The sequence below is a fragment of the Podarcis bocagei genome (assembly GCF_964188305.1).
Source record: "Podarcis bocagei genome assembly, chromosome: 2".
NCBI classification, from domain to species: domain Eukaryota; kingdom Metazoa; phylum Chordata; class Lepidosauria; order Squamata; family Lacertidae; genus Podarcis; species Podarcis bocagei.
In genome coordinates this window covers 13,802,649-13,830,601 of record NC_138126.1, presented here as the reverse complement: position 1 = coordinate 13,830,601, position 27,953 = coordinate 13,802,649, and the positions used below count along the sequence as shown (strand labels likewise).

Sequence of the window (27,953 nt, the reverse complement as noted above, 5' to 3'; positions counted from 1 at the left end):
CCACTCTCACCAATTTAATCTGGATTTCCTGTTTCTGTGTTTTTTTACTTAGCGGGTTTTCGACAGAGACAGTAAAATCAGATTAAATGTGGAAATAATATGGGCTGGCATCTTGATGATCCCATGTTGTGTGTGGATGCTGCACAAAACTTGCACACATTCGCAGCACTGAGCTCGCACTGAACTGCTGTGTGGAAATGCCTTTGGACGGCATGGATGGAGCCTCATTGCCAGCGTTGGAAGAAACTTGAATGACTATGTTCTCCTTCTGCAGTCGGAGGAAGCAATGCTTCTGAATAGCAGTTGCTGGAAACCTCAGAAGGGGAAAGGGCTCTCGTGTTCGGGTTCTGCTTCCAGGCTTCCCATAGGCGTGTGGTTGGTTATCATGAGAACTTTTAACTTGCTTTTTATCATTATTTTACTGTATGGTTTTATGGCTTTCTATACCCCTGTGATACAATGGTATATAAATTTTTTAAAAAAATAAATAAACAGGAAAGAAAGAAATAGGACTAAGATGGGCCAATGGCTTGATCTAGCAGGGCTCTTCTTAAGCACATCTGGTGGTGCAGCAATAAAACTGCTAGCACGTTCACAAAGCTAATCAGGGTCTGCTATGGTTTCAGATTGGATGGGGGACCATGTGTTGAGATTCCTGGGTTGGACCAGATGTCTGTTGGGGCCCCTTCCAACTCTACAATTCTAATATATTTTTTAATGTTCTTATGGGTTATCAATCCATTCCCAAGGGCAGTTCAAAGATCTGCAGGGTAAAGAGTGGCTTGCCCCCCATAGGTACATGGGGATCCATTGTCCAAATGGAACCAGTGATATAGGGAGAGGTGGGTTGTTCATCGTAGGACATCTTAAAGCAGAGTTTGGATGTGAAATTCCTACCCTCCTACCCCAACTTAAGTCTGAAATGGGACAGAGCTAGGAACATAGGAAGTGGCCTTATCTTGGCCCATCCAGCTTAGTATTGTCCACATTGACCAGCAGAGGCTCTCTAGGGGTCTTTCTCTTAGCTCTACCTGGATATACCCAGTATTGAACCCAGGACTTTTGGCCTGGAAAGCAGATGCTTGACCACTGAGCTAGGAATATAGGGAGCTGCTGCTTGAAATTGGTGTTTCTCCTTGTTGCAGCAGTCGTAATGCGCTGAAATATATGGAATTAGAGCTGTGATGTAATGAAACCCAAGAATATATAAGAAATAAAAGAAGCAACTGACCTGCAATTAAAAATCAATGAATATTTAATGAGATGGATGGGCTATCTCTTGTCTTCAACCACAAATCCACATACACACTGCAGGCCACTGACATGAAGCTCAAGGTCCTCCTCCTGAGGTCCTATATTCTCATCCCCCAGTTTGCTCCAGCTCCCAAATCTTCTTCCATTCCTGCTCATCACCCTCTCCAAGACATCTCCATGGGGTTTGAGACACAAGGTTGTTCTTCTGCTCTTAATTCAGCATAAGCTCTCATTGGTCGCCCCCCGCCCCATTTTTGGGGTACATAAAAAAAATTACTTTTCCCTCTTTCCCATTCAGGAGCTGGATTCGGAAACCAAAATGGAGGAACAGGAACCTGCAGGACCCGAACCACGGGAGACTTTGGAGGGGGGAGCCCGAGACCTTCATGTCGTTCAGGTCGGGGCCACCGGGGAGTTGATGGAAGGGGCCACGCCTCAGCAGTTTAAACGGGAGCCGGAGGACCATTGTTGGGAGTCCCAGTTGCAGGACTTCTTGAAGGCGATGCAGCCCTCCCGTTCGGGATGGAGGAACCCCCAACCACCTCAGTACTCACTAGGAGAAGACACCAAGTATTTCCAGACCTCCTTCAAGGGAGGGGCTGAAGGTGGCCGGTGGCCTAAGGTCGAGTGCATGGACCAGAGCCCACCAGGCCTCGGTGGAGACCCCAGCAAGGCCTACGAGAGCAGCCGAGAGTCACCGGTAAAAGTGAAGGAGGAGGTTCTGGACGAGGACCTGGTCAACGTCGAGATGAGGCGGCAGCGCTTCCGCCTCTTCTGCTACGAGGAGGCCGAGGGCCCCCGAGAGGTTTGCAACAAGCTCTGGGAACTTTGCCACCAGTGGCTGCGGCCGGAGACTCACAGCAAGGAGCAGATCCTGGAATTCCTGATCTTGGAGCAGTTTCTGACGGTCCTGCCTCCGGAAATGCAGAGCTGGGTCAGGGACCAGGGCCCCGAGACTTGCACCCGAGCCGTAGCCCTGGCAGAGCGGTACCTGCAAGAGTCCGAGGAACCCGAACATAAGGCAATTGTTTTGGATTAAGGGTTTGGGGTTGGTGGTAACTGTACCTGCAGCGTTCATGTTTTTTATACTTGTCTGACTATTATGCATCTCTCTCTTTTTTTAAAAAATTAGCTGTCAGGCTCCTTGGAGAAGCCATTTAACTCTCCCATGTCAGATCATTCGCCAGCAGCTGTCCTGAAGATGCAGCTCCCCTTGGAGGAAAAGCAGGAGGATGACTGGGAGGCCACCTTGTCTGGTAAGTATTCCTGCAACCCCAGGGGCGAGGGACTCTCACCAACCCCAGCCAATATGTCCAATGCTCAGGTATGATCAGACTTGAAGTCCCCTGCTGTCTCCTTGATCACTCTTTCTCAGTCTAAACCACCTCACTGGCTTGCAAGTGTAGCAGAGTTGTTAGAGTGCCAAACTAGAACCTGGGGGACCACGATTCAAATCCCCATTCAGCCATGCAGCTCACTGGGTGACCTTGGGCCAGTTAACTGCCTCTCAGCCTAGCCTACCTCGCAGGGTTGTTGTGGAGATTAACTGAGGAGGGGGAGAAACATGTACACCACCTTGAACTCCTTGGAGAAACGCCACCTTGAGCTCATTTTTGAGTAAGGGTGGTGATCGCTGGAATAAATAAAATAATGCAGTACAGTATTCCGTCGTGGAATTAGCTGGTCGGTGTTAGCTAAATGGAATCTCATGGTTTGTTGGGAGGTCAAAGAGGAAATAAGGCTGTTGCCCACACATCCTGTTTGTGGGCTTGCTAGAGGGGTACCGGGTTGGCTACTGTGGGAAAGAGGAAACTGGCCTCTGGGGGGATACAGCAGGGCCCTTCACTGCGATTCTTTTACAGTGGTACCTTGGGTTAAGAACTTAATTTATTCCAGCGGTCTGTTCTTAACCTGAAACTGTTCTTAACCTGAAGCACCACATTAGCTAATGGGGCCTCCCGTTGCTTCCGGAGCACAATTTCTGTACTCATCCTGAAGCAAAGTTCTTAACCCGAGGTACTATTTCTGGGTTAGTGGAATCTGTAACCTGAAGCGTATGTAACCCGAGGTACCACTGTATTTGTGTTCCAACAGGCAATGAGCAAGTGCAAGATGACGACGACGAGGAGTCATCCTTTCAGGCTGACCGGCCTGATCAAGTGGGTATTGGTGGGGCATCGCTGGAAAGAGCCAAAGCGAAAGGTTTCCAGGGCCTTGAGATGGACGGGAAGACTGAAAGTCGCCAGGGGCCTGAAGGTCACCTGGAAAGCCCTCCTGGGAAGGCCGCCAAGCTTTCTGAGGAAGGCGAGAGGGGCTTACGTGAAGGTTCCTCCCAGGAGGGAACCCACAGGCACGCTGACTCGGGGGAAAGCTCCTGCCAGAGCTTTGGCCATCAGGAAATGCAACCGATTGAAAAGCCCCACAAATGCTCCTTTTGTGGGGCAAGCTTCTACGAGAGAACCCACCTGGTGATCCACGAGAGGATCCACACTGGGGAGAAGCCCTACAAGTGCTCGGTGTGCGAGACCTGGTTCTCACACCCCTCTGAGCTCATGAGGCACGAGGAGACCCACATGCCCGAGAAGCCTCACAAGTGTGCGGTCTGCGGGAAGAGCTTCAACCAGAAAGCCTCCCTGATCACCCACGAGAGGACCCACACAGGAGAGAAGCCGTACGAGTGCTCCGAGTGCGGGAAGAGCTTCAGCACCAGCTCCCAGCTCATCACGCACAAGAGGGTCCACACAGGAGAGAAGCCCTACAGCTGCTCGTACTGTGGCAAGAACTTTAACCAGAAAGCCTCCCTCATCACCCACAAGCGGACCCACACGGGAGAGAAGCCCTACGAGTGCACGCTGTGTGGGAAGAGCTTCAGCGCTTGCTCGCAGATCATCAACCACATCCGGGTGCACACCGGAGAGAAGCCCTACGAGTGCTTGGAGTGCGGGAAGCGCTTCGGGAGCAGCTCCCACCTCACCGACCACAAGAGGACCCACACAGGCGAGAAGCCGTACAAGTGCCCCGACTGCGGCAAGAACTTCAGCCGGAGCTCCAACCTGACGGCGCACAGCCGGATCCACACGGGAGAGAAGCCATATATATGCTCAGGGTGCGGCAAGAGCTTCCGGCAGAAAGCCTCCCTCATCACACACAAGAGAACCCACACGGGAGAGAAGCCTTTTGAGTGCTCCGAGTGCGGCAAGAGCTTCATCTCGAGCTCTCGCCTCGTCAGCCATAAGCGGGTACACACGGGGGAGAAGCCCTACGAGTGCTTGGAGTGCGGGAAGTGTTTCATTTCCAGCTCCCACCTCCTAAGTCACAAGAGGGTCCACACGGGAGAGGAGCCATACAAATGCGCGTAAGAGCGGGGAGAGGCTTTGGTCACTAGGCCGGCCCTCCTGATGGGGCCACTTCACCCATCGCCCCGGCCAGGAATCTTGTAAATCAGGGATGGCCTTAGCTTCTGTAATCTCGAGGGCCGTTTTTATTCTCTACACATAACATTAAGGCGCGGAACCTCTCTTACAATTTAGAAAGAAGACACGTATATTTTTTCTCTCCATAGGTATAAGTTTCCTCCAAAGGCTGGTTATTCATCCTGGCTGTTAAGGCTTGCTGGTGTGATGGGCATCAACATGGCTAGGCCTGTGGTTTGTGCAGATCTCCCAGCCTACAGCCCATGAAGAGTGCGCAAGTGTGGCACATGTGCATGCTGCATTCCCCACCTCCATCCCCCAGACCTAAGGGGAGATGCGCACATTCGGCTAGACAGACCTGTGGTCTGACTTGGCACAAAGGCAGGTTTGTTCTTATGGTGCCTGCCGCCTTGCTGTGATTCCCAGCTAGCAAACTCTGCGGACCATCCCTGAGGTCAAGGGAAGGGCCATGGCTCACTGGTAGTACACAATCTATGCATGTGCAAGGTTCCAGACTCCGTCCTCACAGCCTCCAGCTAGGGCTGGGAGAATCCTGTGCCTGGAACCATAGAGAGCAGCTCACGGTCAGTGTAGAAAGTTCTGAGCCAGAGGGACCTGCAGGTTGACCGTATAAGGGAACTTCCTGTGTTCTGGTGACTCTCTTTGGGTCAGGGATGGGGCCCTCTGCCTGGTGCTGAACTGCAACTCCCATCACCCTTCTCTGCTGGCCATGTCAGCCAGGGCCAATGGGAGTTGGGAGTCAACAATATCTGGAAGTTCCCTATCCCTGCCGCAGAGAATGGCCAAGGTGGAGGATGGGCAGGACTCTGCACAGAGATGAACAATTCAGCTCTTCCAAGGCAGTGTCTCTCAAGGCAGCTTTACATTATGGAAACCTGTCCAGAGCAACTCATCCGCTGAAGCGGTCACCGCCACAAAATGGGAGCGTGTTGCAGAGGATTCTGGGAAATTTATTATGACATACACCCACCCACACATAGTTTGCATGGAAACACCTGCCTGGGCCTCTTGGGCCTCTAAATTTGTCACCGCCTTGAAGCCCGACGGTGTCTTTCAGCACACCCAACCCACTCTTATAGATGAGCATTTCATTGGTTTTGAGAATATTGGTTGCATTGTGGTGGCCTCGCTTTCCTTTCAGAGGACAGCTTCTCCTCCATTTCCTTTCTCCTCTTCTGAGAAATTGCCAAGCATTCCCATTCACACCACAAGATGTAGTTTGAAAACACTTCTGGTAACTCTGTCCTCCTTCCCTTGTCATTGGAAAGCTGGCAGGGTGTAGATTTGTAGAAGCAAAAGTATTTTATGGGATGGCAGGAGACCTGTATAACTGTTATTCTCCTCTGCCACCCAACCACTGCGCCACAAGTTTCTTGCAGGCAAACGATCCTCTGCTGCACCTGGCTGAGAACAAATTCACCCAGTCCCACTGTGTTTGACCACCTCTAGCCTGTGACATGTGGCCCTATTTTTGTCCCCCTGCCCCAAATGAATCTAGGGCAAGCTCACCTCTGCCCTTCATTTTTCTGCCTGGGTGGGTGGGGATATTTGCATGCATGATGCACTGACCTCCTCTGAGGAGGGCCTGACCAAATAGTCAAGGCCACGTTGCTGGTAGAGCACCGCAAATGCTCCCCTCCCCACCCAGAAATACGACGTAAAGCGCTAGACGGATCAACCTTTAACTGCTTTCAAGGTCACAGCAGAAGTGCCTGCCCCTAGTCTTAACACAGAATCATAGAATTGTAGAGTTGGAAGGGACCCCAGGGGTCATCTAGTCTAACCCCCTGCAATGCAGGAATGTTGAGCTCCTGCTGCTCACTTGCTTGGCCTGACTAATTCAAGCCTCTTTCCAGACTCGTTGTATTAATCAGCCAAGGGAATCTATAGTTTCGTAGAGCAATGGTGGGGAACCTCAGCCCCTGGGGTCCAGAATGCGGCCCTCCAGACCCCTTTGCCACTAGTTTGAAGTTCCTGGGAGGCTGCCCACAAGGGACTGTGGCCTCTGGCTGAGAAAGTTTCCTATAGAGGCAGAAGGTCGATTGGGATTGTGGTGATAGTTGCAGCAGGTTGACAAGTAGATTCGGACTCCTGGTTGTTTTACAGCTAAGCATACCCAACCCCCAAGAAACCTCCTGGGTTGCCAAAATGGAAAAAAAACTAAGTAGTGAAGGACTGTGGTATAGAAGGGCTGTAAGCTCAGTTCAGTTCTGGTACTGGAAACATGCTAGGCTTAGCATGTGTTTAGGAGCACCCTGTTATGTTAAAGAATTGATTTTTTGGGGGGGAGGGGTTAACATGACTCTGCAAATGGTTCTGGACTCCGACTCCCAGCAGCCCCAGCTAGCATGGCCAGTGAACAGGCATCATGGGAGTTTAAGTCTCAGCAACCTCTGGAGGGCTGCAGGTTCCCCATCTCTGATACACAGCAAATGTGGAAGCAGGGCTGAGAAACCATTCGAGTCCTGAAAACCATAGTTTGTCAAGGCTGCTGTTGTCCTCATGGAACAGTTCCCACACCCTTAACAAACCACGGTCCCCAGGATTCTCTAGGACTGCTAAAGTGGTGTAAGAGTGCCCTGAATGCACTGTGTGGGTTAGGGATGGGGGAGAGGTTGGATTCAGTTTGCATTTAAAGGCGAACTTGCCTAATTTGCGTCTTCTGAAACAATGCGCGATCCAAAACACGGCCATCCTTTGAACTTTGCACTTCTCTGAATTTTGCCATGCGGTCGTGCAGGCAAACAATGTGTACAAAATGCATATGCTAGGGTAAGGTGTGCATATAAATGCACATGTTAGCGAAAATACCAATAAAATGAATTATATTAGAGGAAATTGCTTTGGGGAAATGTGCGTTTTAGGCAAAATTACATGCAAAAATGTATATATTAGGAGAAATTCACGCTAAGATGCTGATGAATTTTCATGAGGACTTTTTTTTTAGAGGAGAAAATTGCAAACTGATGTGGAAAAGCAGAGAAATGAATTTAAGATTGGGGGGAAATGAGAAACTGTACTTGACATATTTGTCCATGCCTAGTGTGGATGCGACCTTAGTATGGGGGTACTGGAGAAAATTATAAAAGCAGGTTTGGTGCATGTGCATTTTTTTCTTGGAGAAAGGGTGATTCTCTGGCCCGGTTCAGACGTGCATGTACTGTACACTAGCAACTAAACATGTCTCTCTTGCAAAGGTCCAGTTTGAGGTGAATGTGAGGAGAAGCGCAAACTCTGTGCTGTCTTCTTGATTCGACCACATGTCACATCATTGAAGCCTGCCTACAGCTGTCCATCAATGAGCAGACATGTTGGCCTGCCCCAAAGCGGACAATTGGCGTGTCCTGGATAAAGTAGTGCTCCCAGAAATAACTGGGATGGGGAGGGAAGGAAGGAGACTGTTTAACTGTCCCGCTCCAGGATGAAGAGAATGGAGCTTTATGGGGAAATTACATAATGCTGGGGTGGGAAACCAGTGGCCCTCCAGGTAAAATTGGACTACAACTCCCATCATGCCTGACTATTGGCTATGCTGACTGGAGCTGATGGGTCTTGGAGTCCGCCAACATCTGGAAGACCACAGATTCTCCTGCCCTGCTTTTAGAGTTCACTGTGGTATAGTGTTGTTTTTCCAGAAAAAGAGGTGCTGGAATTTACCGTGAACGCCTCTTATACAGTCAAACCTTGGTTGTCGAATGTAATCCATTCTGGAAGCCTGTTTAGCTTCCGAAACGATTGACAACCAAGGCGTGGCTTCCGAATGGTTGCAGAAGCTTCCTTCACTCAAGCAGAAGCTACGTCAGACGTTCAGCTTCCAACAAACATTAGAAAACTGGAACATTTACTTCCAGATTTTCCGCGTTCGGGAGCTGAATCATTCGAAAACGAGGCTGGTCGGGAGCCAAAGTTTGACTGTAATGGCAATGGTGGCCCCCTGAGAGGTGCCAAAACTGAGTTCTGGAGAGTTCTAGCTGAAAAAAGCCCTATAGGTGTATACAAGATGAAGAAAAGCGAGTTTGTGTAGGAAAGTCAGAACAGGGCAGCATACTGGGAGCAGAGAAATTAATTTAGATCTCACCCACCCAAAAGGTGGACATGTCTTCTTACAAAGGCAGAAAGGGAAAGTTTTGTGGGTGCTGCCAGGTGAGCTGTTTGTTGAGCCTTCGTCCTGCTTTGCAGGGAGATTAGAACGACATTCTGATTTGTTTGCGAGGAGGCTAGATGGCGTAACATCGAGGCAAGTGTTTTCCCGCACTTTCCTGAGCATTTCCCCATCCTTTTGCTTATTGTAAGGAAGTACAGTGGTGCCTCGCAAGACGAAATTAATCCGTTCCGCGAGTCTCTTCATCTTGCGGTTTTTTCGTCTTGTGAAGCACGGCTATTAGCGGCTATTAACGGCTTAGCGGCTTTAAGAAAAAGGAAACAAACTCACAAGAACTCACAAGACGTTTCGTCTTGCGAAGCAAGCCCACGGGGAAATTCGTCTTGCGGAACGACTCAAAAAACGGAAAACTCTTTCGTCTTGCGCGTTTTTCGTCTTGCGCGTTTTTCGTCTTGCGAGGTACCGCTGTAGGTTTGTTGTGCAAGACCTCCAGATGAACTATCAACTATCATTGCACAACCCTGATTTTGCTCACATTGTGATCCTCCTTGCAAATAATGACAACCTGGAAGTTCAGGCACAGCACTTGGGATCTAGAAAGGAGTAAAGGAAGGGATTTTAAAATAAATACAAATAATAAATATTTTGAAGGATAGAGAGATAATGGTAGTCTTTTTGCTCCCCCCCCCACCCTTTCACTAGTAGGGCTGTTTTAGCTTGATCTGTTTTTTTCTCCTCTTCATATATCTAGGACTGGCCAGTTATGGCAGGCTGTTCCCCAGGTGGTGTTAAACTACAACTCCCATTAGCTATGCTGGCTGGGGCAGGTGGGAATTGTAGCACAACAGCACCTTGGAGGGCACCTGGTTGGTGAAGAGTGCCATGGGCACTCAGTATAAATTGGGAACAACATGATGAGGAATACCTGCACACTGGTAGTCCAACCACATCTGGCAGGCCAGTGGTTCTGTCCCCCTGTGCTAAGGTAACAACGACAGCATCTGCCCCATAATTTGCAACTTCTTCAAGGAGCTCAGGGCCAGATACAAATGGAAAAGGGGGCAGGCAGGAGTGGAAATCCTTTTTTGCCCTAACGATAACCCTGTGAGGGAGACAAGGCTGGAGAGGAGGGACTTCCCATATGACGCTCAGTAAGAGTGAAACTAGATGTGGGGTGGGAGAAGTTAATTGTATAGTTTATTCAATCCTGATTTCTTTATTTTTTAAGCAGGGGAATAAAGATTGTGATGGTAGAGGGAGAGGTTGTTCATTCCACGACGTGGAGGGTGTGGGGGACGAACCTTGAACCCTCCCCAGCCCCCCTTTTCCTTGCTCATTGTCTTGAAGCAGTTTCCTCACTGGCAGTGAGCTGGGTTTGAGAGAAAAATGCTTGAAATACAATGACAAGGAAGGGGGCAGCATTTTGCTCCTCTCCCTTGCAAACACCCTTTTTTGTGAAAAAGTAGCCTCCAACCTTTCTGAACCCGAGACACTCACTTATCAGCTCAGACACTTACTGGGGGTCCTCTCCCTCCTTCCCATCTTTACACAAACAGTTAAAGAAATAAACAAACATGGCGCTCCATCACAATTGGTTTCTCTTTCATGGATGAGGGGACATTTGAACCTGGCTCCCCTGGCTTTGCTGTACCATGACAACAGGGGACACAGTGCCTGGAAGGGCATGGGGACTGTATCATCCTCTCTAGGACTTCAGAACAAGGTCTTGCCCAAGCCTCCACAAGAAGAAAATGGCCGCACTTCCATCTTTCTACAAGAAGTAAGAGGGGTCAGAAAATGGACGCCTTTCTCAAAGATGGGGCATCATGAAATGGACGCCTTTCTTGGAATCTGCCTGTACTGCTGGGAGAAACTGAGCGGCACCATCTCTCCTGAAATTATCAGCCCACCGCCCTCCTCCAGCTTCCCTTGACCTCACTTATTCTTAAATCCACCTTTCACGTCCGTTTATATCCTTCGACGTGTCTGCATGTTTGCTGTTCACATGAAGAGGCACGGGGAGAGGTGAACACTGCTTCCTTCCTATGAATGTTTGTGAATCTGTAGTTGTAAAAATGCATTAAAAAAACCCCTTAAATTCAATTTATTAGGGATATGCATTACTTGTAGATTTTACATTAAATTCTCCCCCTCCTTTTTTGCCATTTATTTTTTATATCTCAAGATGACTTGTTCCATATTGAGAAGAAGCTCCAGTTTCAAGTTGCAAGGTGAATTACGGGTTTTATTTTCTGTTTCTCTTTTGGCCGCCTCTGAAATTCTGCCTAGGACTGTTCTTTTCTCTAGCATTCTTGTTCTGTGAAATGGCTGGAGGTTGATCCTTTAAAAAAAAAAAAAAAGTGTAACAAAACACAGTTGTTAAACATGAATTTGCAGACTTAAGATGGCAGAATGAAGTGGCAGAATTGGTACCATCCGCAGGCTTAGCTAAAACTTGTGTTGGGGTTGTCCTCCACAATGCAGGGTCGAAATCTCCTTCCCTGAAGCAATTGGTTTGGGTCTTACCCTCCAGAGGAGAAAACAAACTTGCTCCATCTCCCATGTGATGATAACCTTTTAGAGATTTGAAGATGGCTATTATATCTCCTTTCAGTCTCCTCTTTACCAGGTTAAACATATCCAACCACCTGAACCATTCTTCATAAGAATTGATTTCCAGACCCTTGATTATCTTAAGGTAAAGGGCCCCCTGACCATTAGGTCCAGTCGTGACCGACTCTGGGCTTGCGGCGCTCATCTCGCTTTATTGGCCGAGGGAGCCGGCGTACAGCTTCCAGGTCATGTGACTAAGCCGCTTCTGGCAAACCAGAGCAGCGAATGGAAATGCTGTTTACCTTCCCGCCAGAGCGGTACCTATTTACTTGCACTTTGACGTGCTTTCGAACTGCTAGGTGGGCAGGAACTGGGACCGAGCAACGGGAGCTCACCCCGTCGTGGGGATTCGCACCGCCGACCTTCTGATCGGCAAGTCCTAGGCTCTGTGGTTTAACCCACAGCGCCACCCACGTCCCTGGTTATCTTAGTTAACCACATGTTCCAGCTTGTCAATATCCTTAAATCATGATGCTCAGAACTGGACACAGGACTCCAGGTGGGGTCTGACCAAGGCGTAATTCAGTCATACCTCAGGTTACACCCGCTTCAGGTTGTGTTTTTTTGGGTTACGGACCACTGAAACCCGGAAGTACTGGAATGGGTTACTTCCAGGTTTCAGTGGTCGCACATGCGCAGAAGCACCGAATCGCAACCCGCGCAGACACACCACTGCGGGTTGCGAATGCTGCAGGTTGCGAACATGCATCCCGCACGGATCACATTTGCAACCCGAACGTCCACTAGTGCAGTCCTGTTACTTATACAGCCTAGAATAGCGGCAGCATTTTTGCTGCTACATCACAGTTGTGGTCTACCAAGACTCCTAGGTCCTTTTCATATGTACCGTATTTTTCGCTCCATAAGACGCACCAGACCACAAGACGCACCTAGTTTTTGGAGGAGGAAAACAAGAAAAAAAATATTCTGAATCTCAGAAGCCAGAACAGCAAGAGGGATCACTGCGCAGTGAAAGCAGCAATCCCTCTTGCTGTTCTGGCTTCTGGGATAGCTGCGCAGCCTGCATTCGCTCCATAAGACGCACACACATTTCCCCTTACTTTTTAGGAGGGAAAAAGTGAGTCTTATAGAGCAAAAAATACGGTACTTCTGGCAAGCCAGGTGCCCCCCATTCTATATTTGTGCAGCTGGTTCTCCCTGCCTAAGTGCATTTCAGCACCCAGATAGGGGCCGGCTTGATGCCTCTGGGAGACTGACAAGCAGGACCCAACTGCAAGAACACTCTTCCTCTCTTACCACTTCCAGCAGCTGCACTGAACTTGAGGAAAGGTGAGCTCTGGAACGCCTTGCCACAAGGAAAATAGTGCAGCATAGAATTCAACCATTTTCAAAGATGGATTATATTTCAGTAAAAAAAAAAAAAAGAGGACAGTAATTGCCAGATTATTATGTCAAATGTTGCCTCCATTTTGTGACTGGTGGGCCTCAATAATTTCCAACAATCTGAAGCAGGGGGAATTTGGAGAAAATTGTCATATATATATATATATATATATATACACACACACACACACACACATATACACACTTAACCTTTCCTCATAGGGAAGTTGCTCTAGTGGTTTGATAATTTTGATTGCCCTTTTCCATGTCCTTTCCAGCTCAGCAACATCTTTTGTTAATCACTGTGCAGAGGCTGCCATTTCAGAGACTGCAGCTGCTAAGGAACATTTCTTTTTTACTATTGATTACATATTGCAGACCATTATAGTTTCCTAGTAGGTCTGAAGCCCAGAGGAGGAGGGGGGAGGAGGAAACACCCTCTCGGCTTTTAAATCTCTGGGGGAGAAGCTGTTGCAGCAGAAATGACTACAGCAGAACGAGCGGAGAGGCTTTTATTGATTTTATTTATTTAGGAGGGAAATGCATATCCCGCCCTTCCCCCACAAAACACAGCGCTCAGAGCCGGCTCACAGCATATAAAACAATGCAATAAAAACAAACATAAACACAGGCAGCGGTGCAGCGGGTTTAAAAAACAAAACAAAAAAACCAAGATGAAACAATAGTGTCAGCCAGAAGAACGTCTGGGCTAATGAAATGCTTGCATAAAATAACTGTGTTGTAACCAGGCAGTTTTAAGTTAAAAATGTGGGGCTAAATCAAGGGCACTTCGAGACAGCCTGTTTATTGAGCATTCATCCTGATTTGTTTGTGGGAGATTGGATAATAGGCACATCAACACCACACATTTAAAGCATCCCATGTGCTTTTCATAGAATTGTAGAGTTGGAAGAGACCCTGACGGTCATCTAGTCCACGAATCTTAACTAAAGCATATCACTTGCCCAAAAAAATCCCAGGAACCATAGTTGGTTAAGGGTGCCAGAAATTGCACATCTGTGAGTGGAAACTACCATTCCCAATATTTTTTTGAGGGAAATCATGAGCTTTGGCTGGCTTTAAATGTGCAATGTGGATTGGCTCGTCAATGCTGCACCACAGCAAATGTTATCCCACACTTTCCAGTACATTTCCCTGTCACTTTCCTTACTGCAAAAAGTCTGGTCTTTTGTGGGGGGAAGCATGTTTGTTGCAGAATAACTCCCAGTGTAATTGAATCCCATTCAAATAGTGACAGTCTGGAAATGCCCCGAGCTCTCCTTGCTGCAGCTTTTATGAAGTTGTGTCCCCAACACCCAGAGCAGGGGAACCTGTGGCACTCTAGGTGTATGACTCCCACCATCCCTGACCATTGGGCATGCTGGCTGGGGTTGAGGAGAGCTGGGAATCCAACAGCACCTGAAAAGCCACAGGTTCCCCATCTCTGCCTTTCTCTGAAGCTTGCAGTGTTCAAGTTGCTCAAATGAGCAGCACCCTACTTAGGTACAAACGTGAGTTCATGGATGGATGTAGTAGAAGACTAGGGGCAGAAGTGAGGGTCTCACCTGTCCTCTGGTTCTAAATTTACCTACCTTTTTTTTTTAAGTCTAGAAGTCAGCAGCAGAGCTAAAGTGATCTCTGAAACTGTTTCAGAGTGAGAATAGCAGAGCATGCTGCTAGGCCTGTATCCCATTAAACTCAGGACAGTTTGCTTTGGAGTAAAAATGCTTACAGCTGCACCACACAATTTTTATTTCTAAATGGTTAAAATAAAATTGAATGCAAGCAAGTTAAACCCAGCTTATTAAACATATAATTCAGAACACCAAAAGACACTTGAAGACAAAAAAATAAAATTCATAAATCTACTTACATAACAATTTCCATTAATAATAAGAGCTGGAGACATATCTACTATAAACGTCATAAAGTATTCATAACTGTACACTTATGAACAAAGAAATTAAATTTTAATAATTAAACTATTTAAGTTCGTAAAAATGAAGGTTAATTCCAAGCTTTTCCATTCTGAAGCCTGAATCAGCTGCCTTCAACCACAGTACATCAGCTCAAATCCAACTCGTATTGAGATGCATCCAAATGTAGTGGGGCAATTTAGCTGTGATTAATTCAAATCCCATTATTTCCAACAAGCCTGAATAATTGTATGCAAATAAAGAACCAAGTTGCTCCCTTCTCAAATTAGGACCATTTCCTCTCTGCCTCCCGACAAAAACCTGAATCTGAATGTGTCCTTTTCCTCTCATGCAAAGAAACGTTTTGCCCAATTCACTGCCACACTTTTCTTCCGAACAGTTCTAGCCCCTTTGCTGCCTCTAAACAGAAAAACATTCAATAAATGTTATGGCTTGTATATCCAGCATAGTCTCTCATTACATTAGTGGAAGGATTTATACTAGTGCAACAGAACGTGCCCTTCTCCCTCCATGTACTCCCCTAAACCTGTCCTATGTTTACCCCACATACCCTTTGGGGCAGATTTTGGGAGTTTGTGGGGCTCAGTATGCCTCTGAATACGAGTTCCCTATGGACACAAAGGTAGAGAGAACAGTGCTGTTGTTACTGAGTTTCTTGATTTGTGGGTTCTCATAGGCATCTTGTTGACCGCTGTTGAAAGACAGGACTTTTTAATATTATTAGGACTTATGAGTCGCTTTTCAAAACAAACCGGCAAACTCACAACGAAAATTAAAACCAACAATAACGCTGAAACAAACAAAAGCGAAAAACAATGATATGCATTCATAAACAGGCAAAATAAAGCTTATTGCCAAAGGCTCCTCCACCTTTAGTATCTGTGCAGAAAAGAAAATTGCAATAGGGACAGCGTGTCTTCCATGCCACACTTGCTAAAATGCCCACTTCTTCAACTCCAGGAGCTTTCCCCACTCGGCCACCATAAGGCCCTCCAGTGTCGTATAAAAGCATCTCGCTCTCCCCTCACCCCGCCCAGCTCCGACTCCTCCTGACCTGGAAACACAACAGCACGTGACGTAAAATCAAATTGCTCTAGGCCATGGCATCTCTCTGGTGAAGCCGCTTTCCCCCCCCCCCCGGCATTTTGCATCGGAGGAGCGGAAAGCCGGAAGTATCTTTAATAACCACCCATAAAGATAGAACGAGGGTAGAGCGGCTCACCATGGCAACCCTGATAGGGACGTCGCTCTACCCAGAGCAGCCTCTATGGTGGTCTCTGCTTTAGCTGGTGGGCGGTTTATGGCCGGAAGCGTCGACGACAGCCGGTCTCTTCCTTCCGGTTTGCTGCCGAGCTGGGATTGTGAATCCCACCCCCACCCCCCCGGGCAGAGGATGACGTCTGGCTGCTGGAGATGGAGAGCCAAAGGCAGGTCAGGAGAATGGGCTGCTCGGGAAGCTCGGCAGAGGCTTAGCACGAGGAGCAAGGGTCTCCGGGTTGGGCTGCTGGCTGGGCGCGCATTGTTTGGCTCTTGCTCCTTGCAGCCCTGCGAGGTTTGTGAGGGTTGCGGGGTTGGGGTTGGTCCTGCTTCTCTCGCGCTGTTAATTCTTCTTTCCTCCAAGGAGTTCAGAGGAGTGAATGTCCCCCCCACCACCCAAATCACCCTAAGTTGAAGGCAGACCTGCAGCGCGAAGTTCTCTGTGCTATGCTGGGTTTTTATAGCCTGTTGGAAGCCGCCCAGAGTGGCTGGGGCAACGCAGTTAGGTGGGCGGGGTTGTTGTTGGCATCTGGCTGTCATGAGAGAGACAATGGAGTGTGCCTCCGGGGGTGAATTCGAAACTACCGCGTTAGCAGCACCAAAGGAGCTCCTGGCTGCTATGTCCCTTGTTGTGACATCTCCAGAGTGCAAGTGTGGGCCGTGTGAAGGCCTTGGCTGCCCTTAGGACAAGACTCCATTCTCAACCTTGCTGGTATGGTCCAAGGGAAATCAGAACAATATGTTTGGCACCAGCTTGGCTGCGGGAGTTGCTCAGAAGGAGGCATAAAAGGTGCCATGCAACCTCCTTAGAGACTCCACTCTGGATTTGTGTCGGATTTTCTCTTTAGCCTTTTCTTCTGAAGATAACCCACAAGGCAGTGGAGGTTTAGGACCAGAGATTTCCTTCTCCTACATGGGCTCCCTTCCCAGGTTGACAAGCCCCATCTCACTCTCATTTCGCTCTACAGCACGTATGGAAACCACCCTCTTGACCATTGGACTCACTATTGGTCTCATCCATTCAACCTGTCAGAGCCTGTCTTCGCATGCAAGGGAAGTCCCTTACCAAGGGTTTGAGACCCATTGGCTACCCTCACCTGGATTAGCTGACCAGTTGAAGCCATTCCCAGGGAGTAGTGACTGTCTTGTGCTGACAGCTTCTAGGAGTCATGTTTGAGAACTAGGTACAGGGAGCACAATGTATACCCCACCAGAGGTGCTACCCTTTCCCTAGCACCCCATACCCACCTGGGTACTGCCCAGGATTTTTTGCGCTATGAGAGAGGGAGGGAAACTTTTTCTCTCTCCGTACCATGTATAATTTCAATCATGTCATTGATGTGATGTGATAGAAGGCGGCTTCAGAGGAATGAGAATCTCCCTCCATGCCCTTCTTCTTAACAGGGGCTTATGATTTTCAAAGAGGTGGCCCTGTGTTTCACTGAGGAGGAATGGGTTCTGCTAGATCCAGGCCAAAGAGTGCTCTACTGGGAAGTCATGGCAGAGAACTATGGGATGGTAGCCTCCCTGGGTAAGTATCTTTGAAGGTGTGCTAACCCTAATGTTCCTATTGCTTAAGACCCCCTCTAGCTGGTTCCCATTCCTAGGATCTCCAGCTTCTTCCTTCCATGTCACATCCTAAGTACACACCTCAAACCAATACTTCTTTACACAAACTGTGGAGCTTGCAAGAGGCAGTAATAGCCATGAACTTGGATGACTTTAAAAGAGGATGAGATCAGTTCCTGGAGGATAAGACTACATTGTCTTACTTCTGTATTCCAGCTGCTGAAAACTGCAGGAGGGAAGAGTGCAGCCACACTTAGGTCCTGCTTGCAGGCTTCCCATGGGCATCTGTTGGCCACTGTGAGAATAGGATGCTAGACTAGATGGGCCACTCTGTACTTTTGCATCTCAGCCAGGAACTCAAGGATGTCAACAAGGCCAGGTTGAGCTTGTGGTTTTCCATATCAAGTGTCAAGATAACACTCAGCCTTAGCATTCTCCAGCCATTCTCGTTATATTGATTCTCGTCACTAGTTCATCAGAATGGCTTTTCTTGGGCTGTTCTTGGAGACTTTAATTCTCTCTTCAATGGCCAAATGCAAGGTGGGCATCTGTCGCACCTGACCAAAGAAGCATGATAGATCTGATTAGTGGACTACCCTCTCAGCCCTCAAGCTTTCCCTCCTAACCTGAGTAAGATAAATGAAAATGTATGCATCTGTGCTAGGGTGGGGCAATCTTTTTCCTATGAAAGTTTGTTCACCATAGGAAAAGCCAGTGTGGGGCACAGCCAATGGTGGGCAGAGTTGCAGGACTGCAGAAGGCTCTATGCCATCCCTTCTGTCTGGCCCCATATGCACTATACAGTACAGTATCCTGCCACTTGAAACAGTCATGGCTTCCCCCACAGAGTCCCCAAGAATGTGATTTTGAAGGGTTCTGAGTTGTTAGGAGACACCTGTTCCTTTCACAGCTGCAATTCTGAGGGTTCCCTGGGAAGAAGAATTGACTGTAAAACCACACTGGGAAAATGGAAAAAAACAGAGTGGTCAGACATGATCCATAGAGAGTGAGAGACAGGGATATATTGGGCTAAGAGTGTGTAGATTGTGTGTGTGTGTGTTTGTGTATAGTTGTACCTTGGAAGTCGAACACCTTGACTCCTGAACAAATCGGCTCCCAAACTATTGAAACCCAGAAGTGATTGTTTTGGTTTTCGAACATTCTTTGGAAGCCAAACATCCAATGTGGCTTCTGCAGCTTCCAATTGGCTGCAGGAGCTTCCTGCAGCCAATCAGAAGCCGCACTTTGGTTTCCGAACACTTTGGAAGTTGAATGGACTTCTGGAACGTATTTCATTCGACTTCCAAGGTACGACTGTACTAGCCCTCAAGAGTCTGGGCTCACTTTCCTCAGTGAAGTTATACTATGATGGGTGGGGAGGGTAGTATTGCCCAAATTAGTGAACCATCCAATGGAAGCCAAATGTTGGAAGGTTCAGGAGAGGCAAAAGGAGCACAAAAGGAGCTTAGATTTCTTTAAAAGTTGCTTAGACAAAGTCATGTAAGACAAGGCTATCAATATCTGCCAGCTAGGCTGGCTACGTTCCACCTCTACTGGAAAGGTGGATTTAGGGGCGCTGCAGCTATGATGTAGAATGGAAGGCTAGGGGGCCACCGATTTTGGGTGTTGCACAGGCCTCCACTGAAATTTGAGACCCCAGTGTCTGCCACGGTTAGAGGCAGGATGCCTCTGAATGCCAGTTGCTGGCAGTCATAAGTGAGGACAGCAATATTGCACTCAGAAGGTTGTTGCGAGAACAGAATGTTGGAACTCGATGGGCCATTGGCCTGATCCAGATGCCAGGCTCTTACACTCTCTTTTTTTCCAGTCCAGGAGCTGCAGCCAGGAATGAATGTGGAAGCATGGGAGTTGGCAGCAGCCCATGAACCCGGGGAGAGAATGGAAAGAGGAGAAAATGAGACTCCTGCTGTCCAACTTGGGACTGAGAGACAGTTTCTGTGTGGGGCAAGTCTGCCGCAGGCCAAACAGACTCCCGCTTCTAGGTCCCAGCTGGAATGGGAAGACCAGTTCCTGAATTTCCTGAAGATAGCAGCATCCTCTCCCTCTGGGCTTCCCTGCCCCCAGTCCTCGTTGGTGTCTGATATAAGGGAATCCCAGGCTTCTTTGAAGGGGATCATGAACCACAGCCATGGACATAGTGGAGAAGGCGTTGATCACACCCTGCCAGGCCTTGGCTGTGAAACTCCAGGGAGCCCGAAGTATTTTGTGAATGTGAAAGAAGAGGTTTTGTCTGAGGAGGAGAGTGCTGGTGTGGAGATGCAAGGGAGGCCGGAAGAAAAAGTGAGATGATCTCTAAACTCCTGTTTTGTCTGAGCAGAGATGAGGAGAATCTGTGGTCCTCTGGATATTGCTGAACTACATTTCTAATCATCCTTTACTCTTCTACTCTGTTTGTATATTAAAGAAGGATGGAGAGAGAACCCAATCCCAGGTCCTCCTGCTTACACTGGTGGTGCGATCATGTGAAGGGCAGTCAAGGGCTTTGTGTGGATTGGGGGGGGGTAATGGCAAAGAACAGGTCTTCCCTTGTCTTGTGGCACACACCACATGAAATTACTAATATAATTATTTCATTCTCTATCCCACGCTTCCTCCTGAAGACACCCAGGATGGAAAACACATCAATTATAACGGGGAGAAAAAAGATTTTAAAAGCAATTTAAAACATTCAAAAAAACGTAGATCTCATTGTGTGCCATTTCAGCCACCGAAGGCATGGTTAAATATCAGTGTTTTTAATCCCCCCCCCCAAAGTCAATAACGAAGGAGACAAATGCACCTCGCTAGGTCCACAAATAGGGAACCACCACTATAAAGGCCCTGTCATGGGCCAACCAGAAACCCCCCAGTGGTGTTTGGTGATACTCCCACCAAGGCTTCACCTGCCGCTCGTAGTGTCAGAGATGATTGATGTTGGAGAAGACCCACTTTTAGGTGCTATGCTTCGTACTGAGTTGCACTCTTTCTCTTTTAGGCATTGAGGCCTACAGGAGACAATAATCCCTCCTTGTTGGAGAAGGATCTGATGGACTCAGTGAAGATGCGAGAGGACAATCTCTTGGGTAAGTGTTAAAATAAAAAAATTCCTTCCAGTAGCACCTTAAAGACCAACTAAGTTAGTTCTTGGTATGAGCTTTCGTGTGCATGCACACTTCTTCAGATACACTGAAACAGAAGTTGCCAGATCCTTCTATATATGGAAAAACCTGGGCTGAACAAAGACATTGGATTCTTATCTCACTATACATGACTAAACCATTTCTCACCTCCTCACCCCTTGCCTTCTCCTGTAAGACCTATTACAGTCGTTAAGAGTCGTCAACAGGCTCTCCCAGCTATCTGCCTATCTCCCATTCCCACCACCCTTCTGAGTAATACCCCTCCCCACCTTCTCACTATATAGAAGGATCTGGCAACTTGTGTTTCAGTGTATCTGAAGAAGTGTGCATGCACACGAAAGCTCATACCAAGAACTAACTTAGTTGGTCTTTAAGGTGCTACTGGAAGGAATTTTTTTATTTTGACTATGGCAGACCAACACGGCTACCTATCTACTATTGGGTAAGTGTTGTCAGGGGTGACTCCAGGGATGCTACCAGGCTGTTATTTGAAGCAGTTCCTTTTTCAAAACGAAAAACCATACCTTTATGCTAAGTTTTAAGAGTATTGGAAAAGCCTTGCTGGATCCAAACCTTATCTAAGCCTGGCATCCTGTTTCCCAGAGTGGCCAACCAGAGGCCTATCTGGAGGCACCAGGTCCATAGTCCTTCCCTGTCGTTGCTCCCCCACCTGCTGCTACACTGTCCCTGAACATGGAGGCTCCATATAGCGATTTTTGGTAACCGTCCTTCCCTCCATTAATCTATCTGATCGCCTTTAAAGTCATTAAACTGATTGCTATTGCCACATCTTCTGACAGCAAATTCCACAAATTGGTTGCTGGAATGCTATTTGTATCCTATAAATATTAATAGTGAACTCGTTTTCTGAATAAGAGTCCACGCATAGCCAGAAGGCCAATACCCTGCCATCTGTGGAGAGGATATGTACCAAGCGCACCCTCTTCCTAACTGGCAGTCAAGGAATTGTTACGGGGAGGAAATGATTCCCATAAACAACCTATGGTTTGCTCATAATAGATAAAATAAATTTAAAAATTGTCCATTAGCACCTTAGAGACCAACTAAGTTTGTTCTGGGTATAAGCTTTCGTGTGCATGCACACTTCTTCAGATACCATAAATATCATAATAGACATTTCTTGTAATGCCCACAATAACTGATATGTACTCTGGTAGGGTTTTTTAAAAAAATGTTATTGTTGTTTTGTTTAAATAGTTTTTCTCCTATGTTACTGAAACTTAATACAAACCACTTTGGGAAAGAGCCATTGTAACTCAGTGGGAGACAGTGGGTTGGACTCGATGGCCCTTGTGGTCTCTTCCAACTCTATGATTCTATGATTCTAAGCGAGCATCTATTGGCCCTGGTTTCGCCTACCATTGTGGGGCAGGAGAGAAGAAGACCACTCCTGTACAAGAGGGGAGGCAATTCCCATTCCAGGGAATTGTGGGAAAATTAAGAGGCCAGGGATCTCTTCCTTTGCTGGGACTTCTGCTTCTTTCCATTTAGAGGCGAGTAACATTCTTGCCACTGTAGTAGCATACATGAATAAGTTTCTATACAATTTAGGTAGTTCTGTCCTATAATTCCCAAAAGAAAAGCTTCTGGTTGTTTGTTTTTTTACAAACATTATTTTAAACATCCTTTTCAATTCATTATATATCATTTCCCAGTAAGCTTTTTAACCTTACCACAAGGACCACAGTTTCCTTACCCCTGATCTTACCAACTGATCAGCTGAACACTATTTTAAATTATTATTATTTTTCAAAAATTGAAGGCTCCTTCCCATTCTCTCCTTCTCATGTCATTTCTCTTGTTTGTTTCAGGAAACGGAAATGGAGCGCTCAAGTCTGAGGAGACCTTTTGGCAAGGAGCACCTAAGCGAATGAGCCACAGGAGGACATCCCTGGAAATCGCCATGGGGGAGTGTTTTTGGGATCCCAAAGTAGAGGAGGCTCCTGAGACTCGGCAGCAGGTTGACAGCTTCCAAGAGATCAAGCCTAACCTAGCTCTGCTTTGTGGGGAAGATGCTAAAAATGCACCCAGGAGGACCTTTCCTGAGAACCTCCTGAGCACTGAGGGGAGGAAGGGAGGCCAAGAGAACGGGATCAGCCTCCCGGAAGACCGGACAATGCCCCCGGAAGCAGAGAAAGTGTATAAGTGCTCCTATTGTGGGAAGTCTTTTGGCGATAGTTTGGACTTGGTTGCCCACGAGAGGACCCACATTGGCGAGAAGATCTACAAGTGTCCGCAATGCGAGAAACGGTTCTCTCACCGGATCGACCTCCTGACGCACAAGAAGAACCACAAGGGAGAGAACCCACACCGGTGTGATTCAGACTGCGTGAAGTGCTTCGAGCAGCGAGCTTTCCTGATGGGGCACCAGATTGCCCACTCCGGGGAGAAAGCCTGTCGGTGCTCTGTGTGCGGGGAGAGCTTCAGCTGGAAGTCCAACCTCATCAGGCACCGGAGGACCCACACGGGAGAGAAGCCCTATCACTGCGCTGAGTGCGGGAAAAGCTACACGCGTAATACCGCCCTGAATAGACACAAGAAGGTTCATGGTGGGGAGAGACCCTGTGACAGCAGTGCTCCGAGCTTAGGGCCAGCTTCAGTGTGGGTTCTCCTGGTGTAAGAGTTGGCAGAAGAGGTGACTCAACTTTGGTTTGCCCTACCTCACCTGCCCTCAACTTGCCACCAATCTGAGGAGTGGCCCAGCCGGTAGGCTGCCTCCATCGTCTTAGAATGTCCCTTGTAGAGTTCAGCAGGAAGGAAGAGGGGAGAACTAGCATTCTAGTTGGATCTGCCTGTCATTGACTCTCTGGCACCACCTACTGTTGGGCTCCCCGCCTTCCGCCCCATTATTGCCAGTGGAAACAAGCCACCGCCGATAGAGAGAGAAAACACGGAAGTGGTTCACAACTGTGGCAAGCGTCTTCTGGATTCCACATGGGTTGACGAATCGCTGAACATTTTTCGTGGATGGGAAGATTTTCTGGGCAGCGTTTTTAAAAACCACATACGCAGCAGAGGAGCAGTGGTAAGTGGTCCTGAGCGCATAGCCTGCCTTATGCACGTGGCTGGGTGTGGTGAAAGACTGGCCTGCACCTTTTCAAACTGAAGGTGCAGGACCTGCCATTTTTAATTTCCCAGATTCATTTTTAATTTTTTAAAATGAGAACACTCTGGGCAAGTAAAAATCTAGCACATGCGGAAGAATGGTTCTAGCCCAGCTTGCTCCCTGATGCACTAGGTTTCTGTGTGCAGGGCCTTTTTAACATGGAGGAACATTTTGAAAAATAGTTTTTTCTTGCTACAGTCGGCAGCAGTACAATGCACTCTATGCTGCCTATAGACTCTGCCACCTTATATTGTAGCCTTATTGGAGTTCATCAATTGGGTCTGCGTTGCTCCGGAACAGGAGGAAGGAAGTCAAATGACACCAAGGTTGGTTCAAAGAAAGAGTTTATTCTGCTCTCCGGATAGCAGAAGGCACTTGTGTGATCAAGTCCACAGCAAGTCCAAAGAAATGACAAGTTTCATTCAGTATATATATCCTCCAGGCACCCTCTCCCTCCTTCCCATATGAATCCAACCACGTCAGCCTATGTACGCAGGTTGACATCACATATGTTCTTGCTCTGGTATTCTTAACCGTAAAAGGGAATTCCTTCCTGTACTTCTGACCATAAAAGGATCTTCCTCTTCCTACTCTTATCAGGGAGGAAGAGGTTGTCATCTCCGAGAACACGCTTTGGCCTTGTTCCAGACTTAGGTCTGTGCGTCTTTTGTGGTCAGCACTTAAGATAAGGTACAAATGTGTCTTTTCTGTTCTACTGGTGCAGTCAGGGTCATCCCTGCCGTCACAAGCTGATAAAGGAGAGGGCTCTGAGCACAGCCGGGTTTCTGTTTATACATTGACTCAGAGCTCAACTTAATGGATTTTAGCTAAGGAAAAATAGGGATTTTGGTGCAGTTTCAAACTGCCTTCACAGTCAGTTTTGGGTTTGGGAAACCCATTCCTTCAATATGATTGTATACAAGCAACTCTCCGTTTGTGTGGGAGTTGTGTTCCTGGTCCCCATGTGCATCAGTGGGATGTGTGTAAGTCTGCTCTGCCCCCATTCCATCCCCTTTTCAGTGCTGAAAACTGCATGTATGTCAGTGGTCACACATGTTCCGATCACACGCAAATGGGGAGTTGCCTATATATAAGGCCAGGTACCCAAACTAAAGTTTCAGAGTTTAGGCTTATGAAAATGGATTTCCCTCTTCTGCACCACACTTGGAATAATATTGTAGGGATGCTCTCCTTTCTAGAAGGCTTCAGGGAGTGCAGGGTGTCGAGCGAAGGGAGGAAAACACTACTATTATTATTTCATTTTTAAAGAAGTAGCAAGATCTTGGAGACTAACTAGAGTGCGGATTATGAACAGGGCAGGCATCTCAACAAAAGTTGTGTTGCAGCCCCTCCCACGATCATAGCTTCTATCAGAAGTATTGGAGCAGGGATTGGGAACCTCTTTGCCTTCTAGATACAGTCAGACGACCAGCTCCTATCATCCTTGACCATTAGTTATCCTGGCTGGCTGGGGCTAATGGGAGTTGGAGGGGCCACACATTCCGTACCCCTGCTGCTCTTATGAGACAGTGTGAATGCGGATAGGCCTTCCAAGACTCCTCTAGCACACTAGTTCCCCATAGAATCTGGTGCAGTTTTCCATAAGGGTTGTTACTTGGCTCAAGGCTTTTTCACCTTTATAAACTCTGCACTAGGAAGATAGTGCCACGTGGGCTTTTGTTTTGGGGTGATGTGTGAAATTTGAAAAGAAAACAGCTCTTTCATAAGGGTAGATGCTCAAGAATTTGTTCTCATTTAGAACAATGCTGCCAATGTACAGTCATACCTTGGTTTTCAAACGCCTTGGGAGTCGAACGTTTTGGCTCCCGATGATTGAAAACTGGAAGTGATTGTTCCAGTTTTTGAACGTTCTTTGGAACCCGAACGTCCAATGCGGCTTCCGCAGATTCCGCCTGCAGCCAATCAGAAGCCGTGCCTTGGTTCCCGAACATTTTGGAAGTCGAACGGACTTCCGGAACGTATTCCATTCGGCTACCAAGGTACCACTGTATGAGCATTTGAAAAACTCCTCTCCATTAATCAAGTTTTCATTAGGTTTTCCATTAATACATATGGCAGGGAAAGAAAGCTCATTTCTTCGTTTGGGTATCCCATTGTGTGTAGCTCTTTGGTTAGGCAGGAGAGAGAAGTCTGTGGCCCTCAAGATGTTGCTGGACTTCAACTCCCATCACCCCCAGCCACGATGGCTAATGGTCAGGGATGATGGGAGTTGTAGTTCAGCAGCACCTGGAGAACCACAGGTTCTGTATCCTTCCTTTAGCAAGATCTCCATTATTTTCCAAGAAGGGGGAGTAAAAGTGCTTCTCCTGTACTTAAAAAAATAATAATTTTGAATATGCTGCTTAAAAAACCTGTACAGTGGTACCTCCGGTTGTGAACGGGATCTGTTCCAGGGGTCTGGCCGCATCCCAAGGAATTCGCAACCAGAGGATTGCTTCTGTGCATGCGCACGGCATGTAGAGTGCTTTTGCGCATGCATGTGCAGGGGAACCCGGAAAAATACTTCTGGGTTTGCTCCGTTCGCATCCCGAAGTTTATGTATCCAGAGGGATACGTAAGCAGAAGTACGACTGTACATTATAAAGTTTTCGGGTGGCATGGCTGCCTGGGTCACGATAAAATAAAAGCACATAGAGGATTCACTAATCATTTGGTGAGAAAGGCCCTATTCGAAGTCTGGGAAAGAAATAAAACAATAGTAACAGCCAAAACTCCCTGGTGTCTATCACCTATAGAGTCATCAGCCTTGCATAGAAGCAACATGAAAGATAGCTGGCAAACATATAGGGAACTCATAGAAGAGATAAAAGATTGCCCAACAGTAAAGAAATTTGAAGAATTAAAAGAGAGGGGGTGAATTGGTTAGAATATTTCCAATTAAAAACAATATTTGAGAAGGATAGTAAGCTTAAGGGGTTTGATAAAAAAATCTCGGTATGGGAAAAAGAAATTTTATATAATAACCAACAGACTCTTTCAAAAATATATAAACTGTTACAAAATGGGAAGGTAGAAAAGGAGGAAAAAAGGAGACGCTATTTAAAAATGGGAACAAGATCTGGGACACCCAATTGAATATAATGTATGGGAAAGACTATGGACAAAAAATATAAATTTTACAGCATGTTGCCTAATAAGAGAGAACTATATGAAAATGTATCACAGGTGGTACCTGGCACCAGAAAGGCTTGCAAAAATGAATAAAACATACAATAATAAGTGCTGGAGATGCAAGATACAAAAAGGAACCTTCTACCATATGTGGTGGACATGCTCTGAAATTGGGAAATTTTGGAGCATGATCCACGAAGAAATAAAGAAAATATTAAGAATATCATATAGTAAAAGGCCAGAGGCATTCCTTTTAGGAATTTTAAATGACGATATTCCAAAAGAAAAAACTAATTTTTTCTTATACGCAACGTCTGCAGCAAGAATCCTGGTGGCTAAGTACTGGAAATGGAATCAGTTACCCACTAGGGGAGAGTGGCTATGTAAGCTCTCAGAATACCTAGAATTAGCCAAATTGACAGATATAAGAAGACAAAAACCAAAATGTGAAGTAAAAAAAGAATGGGAGTGCCTAAATGAATACCTCAAAAGTCAAGGTTCGAGGGCAGAAATCTGGCTGAGTCTGGAATAACCTTGTGAAGTGAAAGGATATGAAAGAAGGATTTATATCTAGATGTTAGGATAGAGAGAATAAAGAAGACAGGAAGACACAATGAGAGATAAAGGAGGTGCTGTGGGATTGGTGGAAGTCAATGTCTTGTTGTTATTTTAGTGTTTATAATATTAACTTGTAAGGTATGGATGTTTATTTTTGTTGTTTTGTTGTTTGTTTGTTTTTGTTTCCGAATGTTGATTTTTGTGTGTTGTGTATTGTTATTTTTTGATATCTTTCGTGTTGTTGCTGTGTGGAAAATACTAATAAAATTCATTTATTTTTTAAAACTTACTAAGAGCTGATGGGTGAAATTAGCTGGGAGTGTGAATGAGTAATAAATTTTGTATATAATGCATGCTTGCGATTTCTTGGCTTTTTCTTCTTCTCTCACTCAGTGTTTCAAGATGTGTACCATCCACATGGTTCTTGTCAATTCCACACACAATTCCTCCTCAGAAATGAGTAGCAGCCTGTGAGGAACTGCAAGT

General features: G+C 46.9%; 2 protein-coding genes and 2 long non-coding RNA genes across 7 annotated transcripts in view; 3 read left to right on the top strand and 1 right to left on the bottom strand.

The window, feature by feature from the left end:
• Positions 1–7,689, top strand: part of LOC308580505 (uncharacterized protein) — a 29,350-nt gene extending 21,661 nt beyond the window's left edge. For all 3 annotated transcript variants that reach the window (XM_081182234.1, XM_081182232.1, XM_081182233.1), the window contains exons 2-4: positions 1,553–2,275; positions 2,387–2,510; positions 3,349–7,689. In XM_081182234.1, coding sequence (XP_081038360.1) covers positions 1,574–2,275; positions 2,387–2,510; positions 3,349–4,613 — 2,091 coding nt within the window. In that variant the 5' untranslated portion in view covers positions 1,553–1,573 and the 3' untranslated portion in view covers positions 4,614–7,689. The remainder of the gene's footprint in view (positions 1–1,552; positions 2,276–2,386; positions 2,511–3,348) is intronic.
• A 67-nt stretch (positions 7,690–7,756) lies between these two features.
• Positions 7,757–10,893, top strand: LOC308581289. The gene is made up of 2 exons (XR_014004933.1): positions 7,757–8,976; positions 9,250–10,893. It is a non-coding gene; the product is annotated as an uncharacterized lncRNA (long non-coding RNA).
• Positions 10,894–13,246: 2,353 nt separating this feature from the next.
• On the bottom strand, positions 13,247–15,732 carry LOC308581341. Its single transcript, XR_014004990.1, has 2 exons — positions 15,235–15,732; positions 13,247–15,083 (listed from the first exon to the last, which is right to left on the bottom strand). It is a non-coding gene; the product is annotated as an uncharacterized lncRNA (long non-coding RNA).
• Positions 15,733–15,923: 191 nt separating this feature from the next.
• LOC308580769 (uncharacterized protein) lies at positions 15,924–27,456 on the top strand. Of its 2 annotated transcripts, none has more exons than XM_081182921.1 (5): positions 15,924–16,111; positions 17,346–17,472; positions 19,339–19,811; positions 20,506–20,593; positions 22,483–27,456. In XM_081182921.1, the coding sequence occupies exons 2-5, from the start codon at positions 17,352–17,354 to the stop codon at positions 23,289–23,291; spliced, it is 1,491 nt and encodes a 496-aa protein (XP_081039047.1). In that variant the 5' UTR covers positions 15,924–16,111; positions 17,346–17,351; the 3' UTR covers positions 23,292–27,456. The 2 variants fall into 2 exon arrangements, with proteins under 2 accessions (XP_081039047.1, XP_081039046.1); XM_081182920.1 differs by having other exon boundaries at positions 15,924–16,115.
• Positions 27,457–27,953: the final 497 nt, after the last annotated feature.

Bases quoted from the DNA above. Each gene is read 5' to 3' on its own strand.
- LOC308580769 (XM_081182920.1), top strand. The intron at 17,473-19,338 runs GTAAGTATCTTT...CTTTTTTTCCAG, and splicing joins TGGGATGGTAGCCTCCCTGG to TCCAGGAGCTGCAGCCAGGA. The intron at 19,812-20,505 runs GTGAGATGATCT...TTTCTCTTTTAG, and splicing joins AAGGGAGGCCGGAAGAAAAA to GCATTGAGGCCTACAGGAGA.